This window comes from Paramormyrops kingsleyae, chromosome 18 (assembly GCF_048594095.1).
Source record: "Paramormyrops kingsleyae isolate MSU_618 chromosome 18, PKINGS_0.4, whole genome shotgun sequence".
Classification (NCBI taxonomy): Eukaryota; Metazoa; Chordata; class Actinopteri; order Osteoglossiformes; family Mormyridae; genus Paramormyrops; species Paramormyrops kingsleyae.
Window position 1 is genome coordinate 27047527 of NC_132814.1, and position 23186 is coordinate 27070712.

The 23186-nt window shown below is 38.8% G+C and overlaps 2 protein-coding genes across 9 annotated transcripts in view; both read left to right on the forward strand.

The window, feature by feature from the left end:
• The window catches only part of nalf2 (NALCN channel auxiliary factor 2), a 28701-nt gene extending 21356 nt beyond the window's left edge, over nucleotides 1–7345 (forward strand). For both annotated transcript variants that reach the window (XM_023795824.1, XM_023795825.2), the window contains 2 exons: nucleotides 972–1143; nucleotides 5565–7345. In XM_023795824.1, coding sequence (XP_023651592.1) covers nucleotides 972–1143; nucleotides 5565–5851 — 459 coding nt within the window. In that variant the 3' untranslated portion in view covers nucleotides 5852–7345. The remainder of the gene's footprint in view (nucleotides 1–971; nucleotides 1144–5564) is intronic.
• A 4215-nt stretch (nucleotides 7346–11560) lies between these two features.
• eda (ectodysplasin A) overlaps nucleotides 11561–23186 on the forward strand; it is a 38475-nt gene continuing 26849 nt past the window's right edge. For all 7 annotated transcript variants that reach the window (XR_011983538.1, XR_011983539.1, XM_023795831.2 and 4 more), the window contains exon 1: nucleotides 11561–12037. Coding sequence is in view for 5 of the 7 variants with exons in the window: in XM_023795831.2 (XP_023651599.1) it covers nucleotides 11735–12037 (303 nt within the window). In the remaining 2 variants the exon portion in view is untranslated. The remainder of the gene's footprint in view (nucleotides 12038–23186) is intronic.

The window sequence follows — 23186 nt, forward strand, 5'->3', positions numbered from 1 at the left end:
GTAACTTTTTGTCTTCCTTCACTTCCAAGTGGACTCTGAGTATGAAGTGCAAGGATTGTTTGACAGCAGCTAACTTTTATCTGGTGTTTGTGTAGGACGTGTTGGACAGGTTAGGTCACCCTTAGGTCACACCACAAAGCTTGCACAGATTGGACGTAATCAGATATGTCGGTTCCTTCTCCACAGTGGGTTCCTTCCTGAGTTTTACTGCTGAGACCATGGGTACTGAAAACAGTGAAGTGGCATCAGTTTTAGTGTTTTTCTGCTTTTTCTTATCCAAATACACATGTCACTCAGGATAAGACGACCAGCTCAATGCGTTTAAATGTTTCTTGTCCAGCTCATGTTCATATCATTGTTGTAGGGATTATTTGCTTGTTTCATGTGTTGGTTTGTTTGTTTGATTAGTTAGTTAGTTGGTTGCACTCTGCAAAGTGCCCTTTGCTAATATCACTCTACTAAACAAAGCTTAATTGTTTGAATTAAATGCTTCAGCGCTTGTGAATTCCCCTGGAGTGTGATCTGCAGAGGTCTCATGTTGATGAGAATAGTCCTGTCATTCCAATACCATTATAAGAACCACACCCAGTACAGTACAACCTTGAGCAGAAACTTCTCACTTCAAGAGAACATTCGCAGCTTCCGTTGAGGGTAGCAAGCGAAAACTGACTGCTATGCATTACATTTTATAATATACCATGCAGTGTTTTATTTATATCTGTCAAGAATTATTAAAAATGGTTCAGGGTCTGCATATTTTATACTTAAATTTTAATTATGAACAGCAGATTCATGGTCAGTCAATGTACAAGTTTCTCTGTGGTTACCTTCACCATGCAGTGGTAGAAGTGTGGCTTGGGGTTAGGGTTAGGTTTAGGTTTTCCACGATTTAGAATTTCAGAATCAGTGCCTTATTCACTCACGATTTCCAGCAACTGACTGACTGCTTCTTAAATCTTTTGTGTTTTCAGATGGCCTACAAAGCCTGGTTATGTTCAGAATATTTCAGTGCCACCCAGAGCCAGTGCCTCCACAGGATTCCCTGCCAGCAGTACTGCCTGGAGGTTCAAGCCAGCTGCCCCTTTGTGCTGCCTGACAATGGGCATCTGGTTTATGGGGGATTATCCAGTTTCATCTGTACAGGTGAGTATCAGTGACCTGCTTCCTTGCTCAGGTAGCTGCACGTGTTCGTAGGTGAGTCAGGATATGCGCTTTTTCTGGTCATCTACTACTTTATATCCACCTAGCCTTAATATTTTTATATCCACTTCTGGTTTTGTTCATGCTCAGATACACAAATACACAAAACTGCTTGAATATTATAGGTTCAGATCATAGGGCATTTCTTTACATAATTTGAAATGCTCCAATAAATCATATTTCATTGTGTAAATTGATACAGACTTATATTTAATTACCATTTATTCATCTTCCATAACTGATTGTGTAGTAGAAACATAAGTAAGTACAACTGGTCCTTTCACAAAATCATACCGTTTGATGAAATAATATATATATATATATATATATATATATATATATATATATATATATATATATATATGATCTGGATGATCAGGGGATGCCAATGAGGACACACTTGCTGCTTCCTCATCCCTTACCTGATTCACCTCGAAGGCTTAGCCATAGTAGGTGTTGGTCCCGTACATGATGTGCGGACACCTTTTCACTTTGCGCACGAGCACGTCCGTTTCCTCGGGTGAAATCTGATCTGGTTTGCCAGGTAAACACACCGTTTTACAGTGAGGGAAATAATAATTTCACCCCCGGTTGCATTCCTCAATTCACCCATTTATAAAGAAATGAGAAGTCTATCATTTTAATGGAAAGTTTATTTTAACATTAAACAAACAAGAAAAAAATCATTATGTAACAGGTACAAATCAATTTGGCATGTATCTACGGAAATAATTATTTGATCCCCTACAAGCCAGCAAGAAATTAGGTCAAGTAGTGCAACACAAGTAGTATTTAATTAAGTATTAGTAGATACCAAGCCAGCATTCACATTTAATAGCAGTACTTTGTTAAATAGTATTCTTGGGTCACTAACCTGTCTACATCTTCAACCTTATCACCATGGGAAATACCAAAGAGCTGACTAAGGACACCAGAGACAAGATTGTTGACTTTCGCAAAGGTGGAATGGGCTGCATGACCATCAGCAAGCAGCTTGGTGAGAAACTGTTGGTGTAATTATTTGCAAATGGAAGAAAGACAAAACCACTGTCAGTCACCCTCGGTCTGGGGCCCCAAGGAAGATCTTATCTCATGCAGCATCAATGATCTTAAGAATGGTGAGGGCTAACCCCAGAACTACACAGGAGGAGCTTGTTAATGATCTCAAAGCGGCAGGGACCACAGTCGCTAACATATTATGGCGTTATGGTTTGAAATCCTGCAGTGCTCACAAAGTACCCCTGTTCATTGCATGTTAGCAACAAAACACGCCAGTGAATAATTAAGGCCAATCAATGTCCAGTATATTGTTGAGCTCCTTCTTCCTTATACAGCTACCCCTTCCCTCTGGTCAGTAGGTACTGGAGTCCTAGTGGCACAGCACCACTCCCTTGCTTGTCTTCTATGGGTGGCAGGGCCTTCAGTTGCTGAGCTCCAAAACTTTGGAACTCACTACCACAAAGCTTCCATATCTTTTTACTCAGTGATTAACTTCCCATACTTGTTCCTAATGCTGTTGCAGTTTTTCTTGTATGTCCCATTCAGTGTGTTAGCTTATGGTAATTGATCTGTCTTCATATGTTCCTCTGTTCTTGTATTTCCATTTTCTGAATTCCTCCCAATGACATTTATATCTTGGTAGTGTGCTTGGCCCCATTTTTGCTGCTTGCAGCTATATTTATTATTATTATTATTATTAGTAGTAGTAGTAGTAGTAGTAGTAGCAGTAGCAGGAGCAGTGGTAGTAGTAGAAGTAATAATAGTTGTAGTAGTAGCAGGAGCAGTTGTACTAGTAGAAGTAATAGTAGTTGTAGTAGTAGCAGGAGCAGTAGTAGTAGTAGAAGTAATAGTAGTTGTAGTAGTAGCAATAGCAGGAGCAGTGGTAGTAGTAGAAGTAATAGTAGTTGTAGTAGTATTAGTAATGTTGTTGTTGTTGTTATAACAAGAACAACATAGAACTTGACCTCCTAATGTTTGTGTGGGTTTCCTTCAGTTTCCTCCACAGGACATTGTGTAATGTCATGGGCTGCCAACTGCCTGACTCAGCCCTGACCAGGATCAGTTCCTGGAAGATGAAATAAATCACATATTTTACTAGTTTTTTTTTTTTAAATTCAGATCAATCATTTTAAATAACACATACTTCAATACTCCAAAAAGAAAGATAAAAGAAAAGGTGCTGCTGTGGTCTCGTGTATTTCATCCACTGAATTTCAAACAGAAATGTGTCAGCCTATACAAATACTGCCCTCCAGTGACAGCATTAGGCAATGACAACAGGCCGGGCCAGGCTGGAATTAGTTCAATATGAAAAAATACATAACCATTTTCAAAACACAAAAGTAAATAAGGCTTTAAATTATTTTTAATATGTGACGTCATGAATGTTATGTGATTATCTGTACTTCTAGTTTATAAATGTACTACATCAAATGTTCCCATTGTGTGACAGTAAGCATTATCGAGTCATTCTATAATATAATTTTAATTACATGACAGCAGGTTGTTTTTATGAATTTTACGAAATATTTACTTCAAGTAGTTATCAATTTTATATTGGGACACATTTATTTTAATATAAAAAGTAAACAGGTTCCATCATTTATTTTGCAGAAAATATACTGGAATTCACTGTCCGATTTGCTAAAGGTCAAGTTATACTCTTCAACTTATCGTTGTTACCCATTGACAAAGCCCCTATAACTCAGCAATAGTTTGCTCCCAAGTCACATGACCAACACCCCATGATGTCACTTCCTTCGGTGGAGGGAATTTTAAATGCAGTGTGGAAAGTTTCTTTTTCAGTATTTCATCAATATTATTATATGCACATAGAGTGGGTTAATTGACTGTCAGTTGTGTTATCAACATGTTCTTGTGTACTTGCTTTAGATTTTATATTTATAAAAATGTAGAGAAGGTTGTTTAAACATGAGTTGATTGATTGATGAGGTGACATGTTTGCACCTAGCAGTTAGCACAAGGGTCTAAAATGAAAGAAATATCAACTGTGTTACGATCAAGTATAACACAGATGACAGTGTTTGTAGGGTATATTGTCATAGTTTATGCTTACATTGAGTGTTTTGATTTAAAAAAATCAGTAACTATTTTTATTATACACAGATTGCATGGTAAAATATGAACAAGTGCAATTACATTTAATTTACAGGTATGCCTCGTACAACATCCGTCCAAACAACGTTTGTGTTAATGTCCATAGTCCATAAGGATATAACAGGAAAAAAATCGCGATCTAACAATCGGACGTAGCGAACGCAGAAAAGAGCATCACGCACATGTTTCTGTGTACGTCACGCACGTGTGCGGTATGTAAACAAAGCCCTGTGAATTTAATCAGGCATAACGTAGCCTTACGCAGTACGTGTTCACGTAACATCCAGTTTCACAGAAGATAACATGGACATTAAATGCGGTGCCTGTACATGTATCAACAGAACAATGATTTCATGAAGTATGGATCATTTTCATATGATTCAGTGGTTTGAAAGGATGTGTTCCTGCTGACATTTGTGTAGTTTCACCCATGAGACATATGGTGACAGATGTGAACTGTGAACTGTGTAAAATAAAAAAAAAAACATGAAAGAACAAAACCAACTGGAAGATAAACTATGATTAGATGACTATGAGTTGTAAAGGACTGTTTGTGAAGAAAAATAATTCAGTATTAACATCATATGCTTAAAAAAATAATGAAATGTTTGATTTTTCTATTGTGTTGTTAGAGTTACTTGTTGTAATGTGTAATGTGGATTTATGTTGAAGAAATAGTCATCCTTGATGGCATCAGTGCACAGAAAATCCATTAACAAGCTCAAATTTCAAATTTTCAAATCATTTAGACAGAAAACTTCAAAACACCTGGTGAATAGACTCAAGAACTTTCAGACACGTTCTATAAAATGTCTTCTTGTGACACAACTTTTGTCTGTAACACAGTTGGCAAAATAATGAATTATGAAATAATGAATGTTTCATTTAAATATTTCAAAAATCATTAGAGCTGAAGCTTGACAACTAATATATTTAGCACGTTATGAGGGTATATTGTGGAAACAAGTTGACTATTTAGCAGAAAAATCACTTTTTGGCTGATATGAAATGTACCTGTAATTATAGAATGACTCTATTAACGATAGAATAGCTGTCAAATGGGCTCCGGACCCCTTGTGACACTGTATAGACCAAGCGGTTACAGAAAATGGATGCATGCATAGCTGTCAAATGCACTTTTTTAAAAATGTAATATTTGGGTTACATGTAAATTATAAAGGAGAAATTATAAAGTTTTATTTCATTGATTTCTTCCATTTTCTCTCTCCGATTCTTTCATGTCACAGGGCTACTAGCAAAGCGGGTAAGCGGCGCGGAGGCAGAGTGCTGCGACCTGAGGTGGAGCGACTGCCGCTCAGCGGTGCAGACTGCCTGCGGCGGCTCCTTCGCTCCCAGGCGCGCCTCACAGCCCGCATCAGCAGCCGTGTGTCTCCACGGCAGCCGGGTCAGGCTGTGTGTGCTGGTGCTCATCCTGCTGCACACCGTCGTCACCTTTTCTGCCGTCACCGACCACAGTGGGGTCAGCTTGGAGGCCCTGGCTTCCATGGACGACAACTCAGCCCGAGAGGAGTGACCGTCACCTAGTGCCATTTAGGAAAAATCAGCGTCTGTCAATGGCGTGACACAATTAAGGGCCTGAGGGATGTGGCAGGGGGGCAGGGGGTGGAAGATGCCCCAGTGTTCTCCCAAAAAATGAAGGAATGGTTGGTGTTCAGGAAATGTTTGAGTACAAGTGGCCTTTGTTCAATCCTTCAGAAACCTAGACAGGTGATACTGTAATAAAAATCTTCAGAAAAAATGTTTGAAATGTTACTGATGATTTACTGTCAACTTCCCCAGCTTAAATAATTTTCATTATACCATCTTATTACCAGTAAAGATCTCCAGTAAACACACTATTGTTTTTCGTGAGTACAGGGTACAGGAAACAGTGGATGGGATACCAGTCCCCCAAAGGGCATGCAGAGGGGTATCAGAGGGAAGTCCATATGCAGAAGCCTGTGGGTGTGAGGCCACAGTACCATGCTCTGAACCTACTCTCCTGCCGCGAGACACTTTAGCTGTTTTAATATGCATTCAAAGTCTCCATCTATATGGAAGAGTAAAGTTGATTGCATGTCATAATATATTTTTCATAATTATTTGAATGCCTAATAAGAAAACTGGATAGAAACAAACATGCCAACAAAGTTAAAAAGGATATATGTTAGAAAAAAACATTATTTAATAAAATTGCTTATCTTTTGGCTTATGGCACCCAAAATAATGTATTTCACCAAAACCGATGTTTTGTTCTGCCAGTATGTGATGTAGAGGATCTCTTTTTAGCATTTTCCCAAAGTAAGAAGGAATTGCAAGGCCTAACCTATCATTTAAGGAGAAGGATCTGCAAACCCTCACCGGGAGTTTGTACAGTAAGTAATCAGTCCTTAAGTTTAAAACAGGCTCATTTCTTGGGCTTATTATGTAACATTAAATGTTTGATTTATGCACTCACTGTTCAAGTAAACATCATATTATTGTGATATGTAATATAAATGAAAAAGAAAAGAAATGCCAATATTTTCAACATGACAGGCGCCTTTTTACAACGCTATACTGAGATGTTTATACATGATAAAAAATTAAAGTGTTGATGCATATAATTCATGCTGAGCTATAGGAGAGTTTTGTAAGACCAAAAAGGCCACTTCTACTCTTTTTTCCCTAAACGTCATAAATGGATGTTTTCCCTCTAATGGAATAGTGGACCCTCTTTATTAAACATTCACCTATTGTGGTGAAAGTATGATGCTGACCTAGACATCGTCGCTAAGCCTGTATTCTTTAGGGGAACACATCTTGTGCCATTTAATACACTGTGCTTTAATGTTTAGGACTTTTGCACTAGTTCTAATAATGTTTATTTTCTCAAATGGTTTGGAAACTGCTACTTTATTCAGTTGTATATCAAGTATTACATCTGTGTTTCGAGTCTTTGTATCTGTTTTCCGTTTCTGTTGTGTTTGAGCAGAACAGACTCTGCTCGATGTTTTACCTCAATAAAGAAAAACAAGCTTTCATTCTATACTTACAGCCTCCTGTTTTCTGAGAGGGAAAGGTTAAGAAAATTAATTTAGCATTATGTTTGACTATTTATACATTTTAGTATTTTACTTGTTTATAAAAATATTCAAGCCAAATGCTCTGAAAGTATTTTGATTTAGAAATAAAATTAGAATGAGAATGCCTGACCCCTAGTTGTGTTCTATTCTGCTTGTTTGCCTTGTTGGACAGCCCACTCCACATATTTTCCTGTGGTAAACATTTCCGTTGATGTATTTCACAATAACAGCATAATATTGAACACTGATGTGATACTCTAGGTAAAATGGCTAGATGTCTGAGGTCTTGTTTTTGCATGCACATGTTTTGGTAATGTTTTGCATGCATAGCTTTAATGTTTGCACTTTAGCAAAATGGCCAACTTGGGTTTACACACAATATTGTTCCTGGTGAATCTGATGCATAGTAAGGGTGTAAACCCCTTTTAGTAGAATAAAATTCCATCCCCAAAAATTTCATTTTCAGTCTCCTAAATTAATTCCTCTGTCAAGCCACTTCTCCCAACATGAAACCACATTAAAAATTAAGCTTATGTATAGATTTATGATTTCTAAAAAAATGTTGTTCACATGTGATCTTGGATTTGAATTGTATGATGTAATATATGACCCTTCTATCAATATTTCGATAATTAGATAAGACTATTCATAATTTTTTTCTGCATTACATGTATAGCTGAACGTAATACAGCATCAAAATAACAATTAATCAATCAACCAATCAGTCAGTCACATCAGAGGAAGGGACAACTCATAGGCAGCTGTACAGTGAACTGAAAAGGGGATTTATAAACCAAAATAAAGATACAGAAAACACAGGACCAAGAGGAGTAAAACCAAGGGACTGAGAACACCAAAGGGAGAGGCATGACAACAATGACCAAACAATGACAAGACAAGCGGACACTAACATACATGGACAAACGAAAGGTGAAGGACAGGCTTGTGTGATCGGTAGACCCAAGCAGAAGGGAACGGAAAGGCCAGCAGTGACCTCTGCTGGCCACTTGGGAACATGACAGACAGATCCTGACACAATCAACCAATCAGTCAATTTGAGGAAAGTTCCATGAAACCGTATGAAAACGTATACCTGAACATCCCAATCAGCCCACAACAAAAAGCAAATGAGAGACAGCAGAAGGAAAAATCTATACAGTTGTATATCCTCTTCTACTGATGAACTTGTACACAAGTGCAATATACAAGACAAGACAACATACAGTACAGTCGACAAAGCTGTAACCATGCTGGTTTGAATGGATATTTGAATAAATAATATTATTACAGATACTTTATTATGGCATATACATACTCTAGCAGCAGGACAGAGTGTGGAGTATATAATAAATGGCATATGAAATACAGTCCGTGAGTCAACTCTGATTCAGAAGTCTGACGGCCCGAGGAAAGAAGCTATTTCCCATCCTGGCAGTGAACCTTTTACCAGATGGAAAGAGGGAGAGAAAGGTGTGGGAGGGGTATGTGGGGTTTTACACAACGCTGGTGGCTTTGCAGATGCAGTGTGACGTGTAAATATCTGCAACGGAGGGGAGATGGTGATGGCATCATCTGTTGAGTAGTTGGGACAATACGCCAACTGCAGGGGGTCCAGTGAATGGGGGAGATGTGATTTTATGTGCCTCATGACGAGCCTCCCGAAGCTCTTCATGACGATGGGTGCGAGTGCGATGGAACAGTAACCGGTGAGGCGGGACACTGGAGACTTCTTTGGTACGGGGATGATGATGGTGGCTTTGAAACATGTTGGAACGACAGTGGTGCTCAGAGAGACATTGAAGATGTCCGTGAAGACATCTGCCAGCTGGTCTGTACGTCTCGTGAGCGCATGACCAGGAGTGTTGGGCCGAGGGCCCACGAGCACTGGCTTGATGTTTATAGCACTGGATTTTGGCTGTCATACTAATCACAGCCTTGCCCTGCTCATGTTATCTGGGAGTTGATTAACCAATTAACCGATCACTTCTTTTAATGTTGCACACAAGACTAAAACACAAAGCAAGCACGTCATAATAGATGAATTACCGTAGGTACATAGACATAAGCATTATTGCCACTGCTTTCGTAATTATATGTCACATCTTTATTAATAACACTACAGACACAGACCACTCAGGTAGACAACAATACATTGGTTTTTCTTCCAGTGCTCCTCACTCAAAATGCATTACATAAGGAGCTTTTGGTGGACCGATTACAAAAGCTGTTTTTACAGGCTTGAGAAAGTTATTGCCATCTTCTTTTGTAGACACAATTTCTCAATCTACCCACAAACACACTCCATGATCTTGAAGGTCTCTCAGCCTTTGCACTCTGTGACATATATACTGAGATGTATAAGCCAGGCAATGAAAGCTTTCTTGCCTTGCCAAGAGTTGACATTTTGAAAATTATTTTTAAATGGAGCCAAACTTGGAAGAGTACCAGTAACTGCAACATGGAATTGCTCAGTGCTTGATAGAGTAAAATGATAATATGGATTTTATTTTGGTCATTACTGTCAGGCTTTCTGAACCTTAGTCCAGTGGCATTCTAAATACTTATACACATTGACTGTTTCATCAGGTACCTAGGACCCAATTTTCCCTCTAGGTAGACGGGTTCACTCAAAGTCAATGCCAATGTCAAATTCCTTCTGATGCCACTGTACTCTATGATAAGTCAAGAAGGCAGTTTAATAGAGCAAGAGCAGCTATGGCAAAATGCAATATCTGTCCGATAAACATCATTGAGAAAAATCTCTGTGACAAATGTATTTTTTAAAATACAGTGAATACTGCTACAAAGTGACTAATGCGCTCACTGAAATCTCACACCAAAATACTGCACCACCACCTGATTACTATCAAATGCCAGTGCATGGAACAAGGGGGAAACACTGGAGGTGCTAGATACTGAGCCACACAGCCTGCCTTGCCAAGCAGACCCTGCTACCCATCAGCCTTGTGCTGCAGCAGAGTCAGCCAGCAGAGAGCATGCAGTAGAGGAGCCAGTGCAACACGACCCCCGCAAATTGTGATGGCAGGTCGTCTGTCACTGCCTGAAGGTGAGAAAGGTGCGTTCCACCCCCTCACACCCCAGAGCACCACTCCCAGGAGGACTGCGTCACCATCTGCTCTCCATCCCGTGGGTTATAAGGGTTGAATAACATGTATGAGGGTTGTTTAACACCCACAGGAAGACGGGGTTGTGCCCCAATTTGTCCAAGCAGTGGATAGGACCCTGTGAGGTGCTGTGGCAAGTGTCAGTACAGTGCACTAGGCTGGGGTACAAGACTCTTATGGTTCCCTGGGACCACTTAGCTCTGTGCAGCCCCAAGGGACCTACAAAGGGTGTGACAATGACCACACCAAGGGAACCCAGAATGCCTGGCTCACGTGACAGACACCCTCTCCCAGCCAGGCTCGGGGACGGCATGCTGCGAGACCTCACGGGAACTACTGGGAAGTTGCCAGGATGGTGCTGTGTGGCGGTACATGACATCAGCTTCCCATCGTGCAAAACGACACCCCCTTGTGTTTAATGTAAATAGATCCCCATCGTAAACGGGTTTAGTTAAGCTGTTATAGGGTTTAGGCACTTTACTACTGTAGTTGTTCTGTGAAGCTTTTTGGCAAATGTACCGTAACAATCGGCGGCCGCTGTTAGGGGGGTCAGATGCATTTGACTTTAATGTTCTCCAACTAATAGAGCCAGCATTAGGAAGCAAAAGACAATTTTGAAAACCGATGTTATTTATGCAACGCTTTGCAGTAACATTTCACGGTTTTTACAAAATTGTAACTCGCTCTGATTTCTTGTTTAGACTATCTTACTTCCACCAGCTTGATTATTTTTTTTTCTGTCGTTAACTTCGCTTTCCACCATCTGAATTTTCGTCAACAAAATGTGCTTACGTTTGTGTTTCGCCTGTTCTCAGACATAACAAAATGTTAGGCGACATATATAACAGTAGTAGTAGTAGTAATACATTTATTTCAGACCCAAGTAGCATACGTGTTTATATAAGGGCCGCATTTCGTTCATAAAATCGCTCCATGTACAGCCGGTGCCGCGATCCGCGCGCATTGGGAATCACCGCGAGCTGTCGGTGTGGGAGGAGCTTGAATCTGTTGTGCGTAATCAGCCGGTGGCCAATCAGAATCGAGGGAGTTTGTCCTCGCTTTAGGGTCGCCGAGTGGCGATTGACTCGGCTTGCAACTGCGTTATTCAGTTTGATTACGGGAGGATATTAAACTTGTTTTCATGTGCTATGTGCCTAGATGCTACTAATCATTTTTAAATTAAACCCTATAAAATATACCATTATTACTAAATAATTTTTAATTTAAATGGCATCTAAACCTTTGTCTGAAGAGTTTGCAAATTTGGACGAGAAAGCAATGAAATGCGAACTTTCTTCAACCTGCATATGCAAGAAACAATGTAACAATTGTAAAATCTTCCTGGCTTTCTTCGTATTGTCCCTTACTTTGCATTTGATCACGCTTTCCTGCTATTTGGATCTCCGATATGAAGTCAAACGCGAGATTTTACAGAAAAACAGAAATGAAGGTTTAACAGCGGGTTCAGATGAACTGTTTCCCCCGGAATTCCAGAGGGTGGACGTCGGCTACACTACAGCGGATACACAGGTAACAAAACATCAAATATACAAATAACGGCTGGTACGGAAATTAAGCTACATTCAGCATATTCATTTCTACAGTATGGATAATTTTCCACTTCAACTTTAAATTGGTTGACTAAACTTTAAAGCGAATTTTTAAATTCCCGGACGGGACGGGACGGGGCGAAATTCCCGATGAGGTTAATGAGGTCAGTTTCGGAGACTCTGACCCTAGTAGTAGTACATATTCGCACAAGTTCTGTTGGGCTTCTGTAGTTCTTACCTTTGAGAATGAACAGTGTCATAGACCATTATTTTCTCCTAAAGGGATACATTAACTTTACTTAGACAATATTGTCGTGTCAGCTAGTGGTGTATATACTGAGATCATTAAAAGATAACTTGTCAATGGCTTAGTGCTGCAACAATGAAGTGTTGTAGAACACTATTGTATTGCCTGAGGATAAACATTCTTTATTATTATTATTATTATTATAATCTGGCCCTTGATTGCACCATGGCTATAAGCTTAGGAGGGACATGGTTATGTGTCACCTTTTTGCTTGGTGATGCCATTAGTGTTTAACAATAATAAAATACATTACCACACAGTTCTTCATTTTTCAGTTTCATATTTTCCTTATAGCTGTTATTTTAGCTAAACGGGCTCTTGTGAAAATGAAATTGCAAAGTATCACCCTTACTCTGTCATTAAGGTACACATTAATTTGTGGTTCTATCTCATTTTCTATCTCTTTATGTATTTTCAGATCCTGCTAATCCCTTTAGGGTCATTGCTGCTAAATGTATCAATATGTGCCATGATTATCTCCATCTGTCTTTAGTAAGACTCAACTCTTACACTGTTGTTCAGTATTTATGAAATGGTTGTAAATGAAGTGTGAGAGTAGCTCAGTGTCACAGGTATTGCATTCCGTTCTGGAGTTCAAGGATCATAATCACTTTGGCTTGGTTTGTCTTTTGTCTTTCCTTTAATCATATACCGGTTACTTAAAATATACTACCTGAAGTTTCATATTTTAAGAAGGTATCAAAATTTACTGCAGGCTCTAATAATTACTTCATCAGAGGCTGTGAAGTAATCAGGTAATATAACTTGTCCTTAGGTGAAACTCAAAAGTAGTTGCTAGTTCTGCAAATAGTTGTTTTTTTTCCTGGACAGTGGAAACTGGATGGTTTTATCTCATTCAACAGATGCACGTTGTGGTCTTACAGTGAACGGCCTGGTGTTATGTGCTCAGATGGGCAGCGAAATCGGCATGTTGGACAGCAGCATGCTCCTCTCCTGGGGCACGTGTACATTCTGCACCCTTCCTTTAACCAGCCACTTCCACATTTTACTGTAGCCCAGCCTGGTTTTGGAGCTGTGCAGGAGAGTAATCCTTGAGGCATGCTTTTTATGCTCTTGGAATTCAGTCAAACAAAATGTGAATACCTTCTCTCAAGTATCGCTACTGTCAAACTGTCAGTATGGACATCGTGGGAAAGACACCAAACCTACTACAGGTGGGTCATTGCCTACTCAGACAATAAGAAAATGATGGTACAATGCCAAACCATGGGCTGTAAAACCACGGAAAGTGCAAGCAGCAAGCCACACCAGTTTAAGGTGAAGGGGATTCCTTTCAATTACATGTGAATTAGAAGAATTTAGACAGGAAATGTTAAAATTCCGTCTGGCTGCTGTCGGCAGGATAATCAAAAGAGACGTATAAAATGTCATGGTTTGCTGCAGTTGTGTAGCTGGCACGAGTTCAGACTCCTCATCATGGCCTGCAGTGTGTGCAGTCACACGGCTACTATTCACTGCAGAATTTCCAACATTAGTTTACAAATTTCATGGGTCCTTGCATTGTTCATTTATCATTTGACATGCCACAAGTAATACTGTTGCTTTTCTAAATTTAATAATTTGGATTTAAGATGCAGTGCTTACAGACAGACAGTCTGTGTAAAAATGTTGCAGATTTATTGGTTTCATAACAAAAGTCTGTTGACAAGCAATGTTTAACATATCTGTACATATCTTCCACACAGAAATTTTCTTTTTAAGTGTCAGACACACAAAGAGACTGCTTGTCAATGAACTTTTTAACTCAGAACAGCACTTTTAGAATTACAATTTGGGTTTCTGTTTATTACTACTTGAAATGAATGTTTTGCTTAAAACCACTGGTTGTTTCTAATGTAATAATGTTTTTGTAAACAAATGAATAAAGTAAGGGTCCCAAGACACTCTGTGAGCACCGTATAAAATCAGCTTTATTACCTTAACACTGTATTTTCGCACTGAAGCCAGATTTCTTTTTCTTTTTTTAATGCAGTTTTCCAGCTGACGGCGTGAAACATCTGAGTAGGTCGTACTTAGTCGGCAAAAGATCTGGTGCCCTCCCTTACCTTTGCGATTAAATCAAACCCTCTGCTCTTGAAAAATTTCATCTAACAGGAAATGACTCTAATTACTCCTCAGTGGGATGGAGCAGTTAAACTCCTTAAAATAAAGACCGTGGAAGAGAGTGCAGGGCAAACACAGCCACTGCCAGCTTAATGCTTAATTACAATCAATTTATTCTCAGCAAGATATCCGGACTCCTGTATATCATCAAGTAGTGTTCATCCGGGTATGCTGAAAAAGAAGTTAAACATTTGCAGAAATGCTTTCAGGCCTCAGAAATCTCAAAATGCATGTCCAGGAATTAAAATGCCAAAAGGAAGGTTAACATTTTTGCAGGTTTTCTACAGACAATGTTTGACAACTTTGAAATTAAATATTTGTGATGAATGACCAGTTTAGGATGAGCTGAGGTGTATGATAAAACATGCTATTATTTACCATTATTTGTTGCATTCTGGGCTATAATATATTTGGACATAGTCATTGAAGTGTTACTGAATTTGAGTCTATCAGTCATCAATATCACACAGGATATTTTATATTGTCTGTTTCATTGTAATTGTTTCATGATTTTTCTGCTTGGAATTCTTAAGCAATATTTATATTTATCTTACGTATGTTTTTCTGTTTCCTACTTGGCATAAACTAAATTTTATATGTAAACAGCCGCGGGGAAGAATTCATTAAAGGGAAGTAACTATGCTTTTAAAAGAGAACCCTCAGAGTCCCTTAAGTGTCTGGACTAAGCTTCTTAAATAGTGCCGCTGGCCCAGACATTTGCTTTACTTTTTTTCAAAACATGCAATCAGTTAGTTTTGCATTTTTTATTATGAGTTTATATTAATGCTAAATTACACAATGAAATTCTTATTGCCACAACCAACCTTACCCTTAATACCGGATTCTTGGGTTATTTCCTTCGAGTACCGCAATGCTTTATACATGATTGAACAACCATTAAGGCATTATTATTTATATAATAAAATGAATTATGCTTATAACAGGGAGGTTTAGAACTGGATGTTGTTCTTGGACTAAAATCATATTCTTATTGACAAATAACCATACTTATAAAATTGTTGAAGTTTGCTCTTATTGGGAGTTGAAAAATATAGCAAAGTGTTAGTTTCTGTAGAAAGATACTAGCATAGGGCCTCACATGTACTCCATGGTGTGAGAGATGGAAAACAATTGTGAAATGTGGATTTTATCAAAACAGCAAAGAAAAACCCACATGCACAAAATACACTACAGCTACCTTTCTAACTAACTAACTAACGCAAAAGCAGCACCAACACGGTGATCAACAAAGAGCATGTGGGGGGTTGGGGGGATCAACACAACCAACGAACAATGAAAGCAGAAAACATGATACCAAAGCAACCATAATCCAGAAAGTGCTGGGCGGATTGTGTCTGGTCATAGACAAATGGCGCTTTTCCACTGCTACTAAGAACTGAGCCTTACCTGAGCAATACCACGAACTGGCGGTTTTCCACTACAACGTATCGGAGCTGTACCCAAGCCATACCACGAACTGGCGAATTCCCTTTGTAGAGTATGCAAGCCGTACCCGAGCCGTACCACAAACTGGCGATTTCCCTTTGTAAAGTATGCAAGCCGTACCCGAGCCGTACCACGAACTGCCGATTTCCCTTTGTAGAGTATGCAAGCCGTACCCGAGCCGTACCACAAACTGGCGATTTCCCTTTGTAAAGTATGCAAGCCGTACCCGAGCCGTACCACGAACTGGCGATTTCCCTTTGCAGAGTATGCAAGCCGTACCACAAACTGGCGATTTCCCTTTGTAGAGTATGCAAGCCGTACCCGAGCCGTACCACAAACTGGTGGTTTTCCATTGTAAAGTATGCAATCCATACTCAAGCTGTACTCCAAACTGGTGATTTTCCATTGTAAAGTATGCATGCTGTACCCGAGCTGTATCCATGGTGACAGAGCCTTGCTTACTAGCGTGATCAAACCAAGCTGGTTGCATCACCACCATCTGATTGGCTGAAATGCACAGATACCGGTGTTCTGTGCATGGATTATCTGAAGGAAAAAGCGTACTTTACTCAACAGCTCAGAGAAAACATCAGGAATACACATGCAAGCCTATATTGGCAATGAAGAAAAACTTGAGCTTGAGTTCTTGTTTCAGTTGTAAACGATTTGCAATTTTACAGCAATTCAAAAGAAAATTATTTATGTTCTGCACAATTAAGTTTAGCTAAACCTTTCAAAATAAAACACATTTATAATCATTTGTCTCTTATGGCCTCTGAGTGAAATCTGCAAGCATCTAAAGTTGTTTATTGCATATAAAAGCTCCGTGTGTTGCATGCATACTTAGCAACTCTGGCTTCCATTTATTTATGAACAATATCTATTAAATTCTACATGCATCTAAATACTTTTTATTCCATCGTGAGATCTGGTTTAAAATAATAATAATAAAAAAAAGCGTTTCATTATGTGGCCTGTTTGTTTAGCCTCTGTTTACATATTTGGTTTAAACTCATTCTTAGTGGAAATTACAACACAGTTTTGTTTTGGGTGAAACATACAATGTTGATGTTCTTTCTCCATCTAACAGCAAACCAAGCAGGAGCTGAAAGATAATCATTTGGCAAGAAACAATATGTTACAATGTTACTTAATGTAGACTTTTTGTCTCTACCATGATTAGCGTTGTAACAGTTACAAGTTAATAGTTATTGGCCTATCTTCTAAGGTCTACCACCTTAAAAGATTTACTTTGTTCCTCACTTTCATTTGCAAAGCTTATATATTAAGATGTATATAAATAATTTACACAGTGATTCTGGGACATGTATTCAATATACTTATTTTATGTAATAACTACTGTTAATCTGACTGCTTAAATTACATGTAGTTTAAAAAATAAACAGAAATCCAAATTTACTCTTCAGCTAAAAAAAATTGCATATATTACATTACTATATGCACAGTACATATACTGCCCTGAGTACTTGGTGATTTTAAGGCTGCATAAATTGTAGTATCACATTTATCATGTGCATTGTTGAACTGGAAGTACTTGTATATTTATCATAATATGTCCAGCACCAGTGTCCAGTGTCTGTCTGATCTGACAATAGAGAACAAGGTACAAATCAAATCTGATTTCTGTGGTATATGTGTCAGTTATTCAGGTTTAATCCAATTTGTTCTTTATTGTTGTATAACATTTCTTCAAATTCTTTTTGTTATTGCTTGAAATTGCGAGACGAAAACGCCTATTTCTGTTTCAGATCTTCCTAAAACATTCAGAAAGGTCTGCAGTCAGCGTAGTATATTCTTCCACAGTACAGTGAGACTAATCAAATTAAAGGTTAATCAGCAAATCCGTGCACATACTCACTCTTGGTCATGATTTTACAAATAGACGTTCTGTGCTTAAAGTGTACAGCCAGGAAATGACATTTTAAAAAAAAAAAAAAAACTAAATGCTTATAAAACAATACCATTAACAGTATATTACAGTAAGCAAATATAATGTCTATAATAGTCTTCAGTATTATGAGTTTTGGATGCATTAGTATTCAAAAGTCTATCCCACAGAGGCAAACAGGAATTTAATATCAAAACAGAGCAATTTAAAATTACAGTAGGTTTAAATTTAGTGACTTATGAATATGAGTACTTTAAGGGCAATATTCACATATTATTTATGAATATTGCTTATTATGATAGCTACAAATTATACAGACTCAGTTTTATTTCATGTACTTATAAACTGTCACTAGTTCTGTTAGGACAGTCTTGATGAAGATGGATACAATGGCAGTAAATATGAGATGTTGGTGTAAATGTTGACATAATAAAGAGTAAGGGATTAAAAGCTAAATCAGATGTAAACCAGGAGATAAATTCTCTATCTTGCACTGTATACCACAGCTGATGAAGAATGTAGTGAAAGTCGGTACATCGCTGCAGACCCAGGAGCACATTTATGAAACACAATCCCAGCGGTTTTCTGCCTGCCCGAAGTGTTTAAAGCCATCATACACAGAAACTGTGCCAGGCAGGAACACAGCCTGAGCACACGGAAGAACTGAAAGTAGCAGGTGGAACAGCATGTCCCCCTAATTGCTGACAGGTGCTCCTTTGCCTCTTCTGAGTATCAAGTGGAAAACTCACCGTGGGGACTTGGACAAGCATTAGCAGTGTTTGGCCCTCTGCCACTAAAGCAATCTGACCTATCAGCTCTCTCCACGGGTAGCCGATTTTTGGATGGTCTTTAATGTAATACTCGATATTCTGGCCACTGTTTGTTTTAATGAAAAGCACTGCTGTATGCTGATCATAAAGCCTTTTTCTGTATATATTAAATGGTATATAAAGCAGAATTTAAGAACTGTCAATTAAATGTTTGCGTCCAGTTATTGGGGCGATATAATAAATATTTAATACTTTCAAAAGTTTTGGGAGACTGTGTACTTGAATTATATCTTTCTCCATCAAAAGTATTTCACTCTTAAGAATATTTTGAGAGTTGGGCTTTTAAAAAAGACTTTAAAATCTGGAATTAATACTAGCGACTATTAAGGGATGGTGGAAGAAGATATGCATGTAGTATTTCTTTATATGAAGATGTTGGGGAGAGGGATCACATTTTTTCTGGAAAATGCTTAATGGCTGTATATAATTAAACATGTTTATATTATATGTTAATAACCAAGAGTCTTTGTACTTGACTTATATATTATTGATCATGTTCCCACAGTGATAATTTTACCACAGAACACTCTCATTAATATAGCTGTTCATTAAATTATGATCTCTCAGAATTTCAACGTAAATAGTCAAATTAGGGAATTTATATGAGAACCCCTGAACATCAGTTTATTAAGAACCGATAAAGGAAAATCTCATAAAAATACAGTATGATTAGTAGAACTCTAAGTATAGTCGTAAATAAATCCAGGGAAGAAAATCGCGTTTTTGGTCTGTCTAATTTTTGCTGTATTGTTGGGTTTTAATACCATGAGGCCTACTACTCAGGATGGTCCTGTATCACGCTTTCAAGACAGCATCCAAAAACCTTGATGAATTTCTGTGGGCAAACACAGCTGTGCTGCATCGTTGTAATTACACGCTTGAGAAGCCCAACGCCTGGTGTTAATATTCACAGTGTTTCATGTCACTCCTTCAGTGTCAATGAGTCATAGAAATGCTGTTTCTCCTTTATTTCAGCTGAAAAGGTCTTCTACGTTATGCTCTGCACACGTGTCTTTCTGTGATTTACGTCACTGAGTTAACCGGTTCTTATATATATAAAAAGCTCCAAATCATGGTGATGCATACATAACAAATGACATTTTTGTGATTTACACATACTTTACAATGTCTTGTAAATGTGGTATTTGCTATTTTTTCTTAGGCTTAACTGTAGCGCATATATGCTTAAAAATCTTTCTTTGCAGAATGCATTTAGTTCAGCAGATTTTCAGTCTTCAGTTCTGCCTAAATCCTTGATCGTGCTTTCTGAAATATTATGATTTCACAGTTTTCCACATCGAGGTGATTATGGGTTAGGAACACACGTGGCTGCTTGCTCTGCATTCAAGACTCATTTTCTTTTCATTCTTTTAATAATACTGTATTACTTTTTCATTGGGGGATATACGCACCAATCACACAACAAGGCCTGTATTTACAGTATACAGTCACAAAGCAAAACAGAAAGGAGGGGCCATGCCACATCATATTCGAAGCCACGGCTTTGGTGCTGCGGGTGTCAGCCAGCAGCCGGCTTCCCCATGTGTAGCTGGCGTCAAAGCCTGATGCACCTGCTGCCTTCCTGGGTGGGGGCACACATTACTGAATACATATGTTGGAATTGGAATATGCAAGACTCGTGCATTAGGCTGCTGGCATCTGAAATAACATCATTTGGTAACACTTTATTTGAGGGGCACAAATAATACAGTATTATGCTATTACTTATAGCATTTTATTGTGGGCAGTGGTGGCTTGATGGTTAAGGAAGCGCACTTGTAATTGAAAATTGCAGGTTCAAATCCCCGAGCAGCAAGGCAGCACTGAGGTGCCCTGAGCAAGGTACCGCCCCCAAGCGCTGCTCCCCGGGCGCTGAATTAGCTGTCCCCTGCTATGTCACAATGTCACATATGGGTTAAGTGCAGAGGACACATTTCATTGTTATACACTGTGTGTTGACAATGACCACTGATCATCTAATTCTTATGTATTAATTAACCACAAACTATAAGTGTTAGTTCCATACTGATCTCATGTTTGTTCATAATTAATGAATCGTGAAGCATCATTTATCCCAATCAGTTACTGTATTTGTTACTATATGTATTTATTCTGAAAAGAACGACTGAAGGATCTTGGGACTTGTCTCATAGCTGATGTGGGAACTAGGGGATGTCTGACCTTTTTTTTGGGGGGGGGTTAGGTTGAGCTGTTGGCAGGCGCTGGAGTGACAGGTCCCCCTCAAGGGTCATCCGCTCCAGGAAACACGTACACAGCTAGCGACTGCCATAGCCAGTGCCCCCTCTCGGGGGACAGCGAGCGCACTGAGCAGCTACAGAGTGCTGTATGGTACTATACGGATGTTTACTTACGCCCACAGTTTGGTAAATAGTTTAGTGGTGTACCTAAGATATTCATGAGATGCATATCGTGACGCCCAAAAGTCATCTGTATAAATTCGGCGTGTCCTTATGTTTAATAAACGTGTCGGACTTTGAACTGCGAAAAGTACCACCACACCGCCAGCATATTGTTTACCTTATTTATCCACAATATCTCCTCTTTCAAAAGATGTTGCTGTTGAGCTGTTCTTTCCTCCACTGCCATTTCCATGATTTATATTAAAGCAATAGCACGTGGCGTGCTTCGTTAACTGAATACGCTTAATATATACAGATACCTGATTGGGGCGTCACAATACGCATTTCGTTAATATCTTAGGTACACTACTAATCCATTTACCAAATTGTAGGCGTAAGTAGGCCGCAAGAACTGTGATTCGTCTCCTTGGTAGCGTTCGTTTTTTCGTAGGAGTCAAGAAAGCGCACACCCAGATGTACTCATATTGGCGATATAGATCCTGAAGCATTAGTTATATCTAACATTAAATAACTTATTTAGTTATTTAATGTTAGATGTAAATAACGCTCTAGTTTCACTTTGTCTTGCTTCTCCAGAATTTGTGTTGCGGTCTTTCTCTGCTAGCATTAGCAAACTCCATGTACTCTGCATATGCCGCGTCTTTAGATGTTTGTGTTAAATGATAGGCTGTCCCTTCCTTCTCTTAACACTTCAGCATAACAGATCTTACAGTCTGCTATACTTCTGTTGTCGTCAATTATCTTAAAATAAGTCAAAACTGATGGCATCCTCTATATACTCGCCAATTTGCCAATGTCATCGTTCTCTGCATTTATCCTTCCCGAATGTCTTCGGTTGACTAATCTCTCATTAGATGCCAAAATCTGATTGGGCAGGAAAAAAGAAAAAATGCAGCAGCATTCTGTTTTAATGTAATGCTGCAATTAAGTGGTATCGGTTCTTGGTATCAGACAGTTTTTACGAGTATGAGCATATGAGCGCAGTATCGGCCGATGCCGGTATCGGTATCTGTGCCTCCTCAAAGCTAAGAATACTTATCGCTTAAAAAGGAAAGAGATTCTTGCAATTGGCAAACACTTTGCAAGGCATCTTTCATTGCAAGCCCATAAAATCCTGGTAATGACTCTGATGTTTGTCAGCACCATTCATTGCTTTGATAAAGCCTTATGTCCCGTTTCATGCCTTCTGGGGCCTTTCGCGCAAAGGCAGAGTGTAAAGTGTTGCCATGACTACACTGCTGATGCTACAGTAACCTCAGAATGTTGGAAAATCCATCAAACGAATCGCTTGAAATTGTATTTATATATTTGTAGAACTGTTGTTTACATATACAGACATCTGTTTCCAAACTGTGTGAACAGGCTAATTTTATTATATGGAACATGAATTGAGCTGAGTCAGGTAGTTGGAATTCCTGCGTTTCCTAAAGAAAAAAATGTTTAAGAATCTTTTGTTGAAACATTTTCCTATTCTCTTTCCTTTGTATTGCTGTATGTTATGAACATGAGTAACTAAACTGCAATATTAAGATATTGTTTATGACTATTGCTTATTATGATAGCTAACAAATAAACATAAACATGCAACAAATTATGTTGACCCAAAGATTTTTGTGTTTTAATACACTGTCCTTAGTTCTGCTAGAACAATCTTTGATCGAGATGGACAGACTGGCAGTAAACATATGATATGGTTCTGCATAATACTTTATACATTATGTAGAAAATATTGGTAGGTTGTCGCAGAAATTTCCAGCCGTAGTGCTGGTTTATAAATGAAGAGAATATTTTATCACATAATTGGTCTAACAATGAAACTTAAGCACAGTTACTTAACTTAAGCAAAGTTAAACAATTTTCTCAGGGTAGCTATAGGGCCCAAGCATTATGGATTACATCATTTCTTAGATGCCCCAGAAAGAACTTTCTCACAGACACAACTTTCCCATAGACTCAGGCCTGGCACAGCACCTGGCCTGATAGCAAGGCATCCTCTGAGACTCATGGGAAGGAGAGGAAGGCCTGGCACAGCACCTGGCCTGATAGCAAGGCATCCTCTGAGACTCATGGGAAGGAGAGGAAGGCCTGGCAAAACAGGGAAGGAAAGCGGCCCACTCTTTCTCCGGGCCATG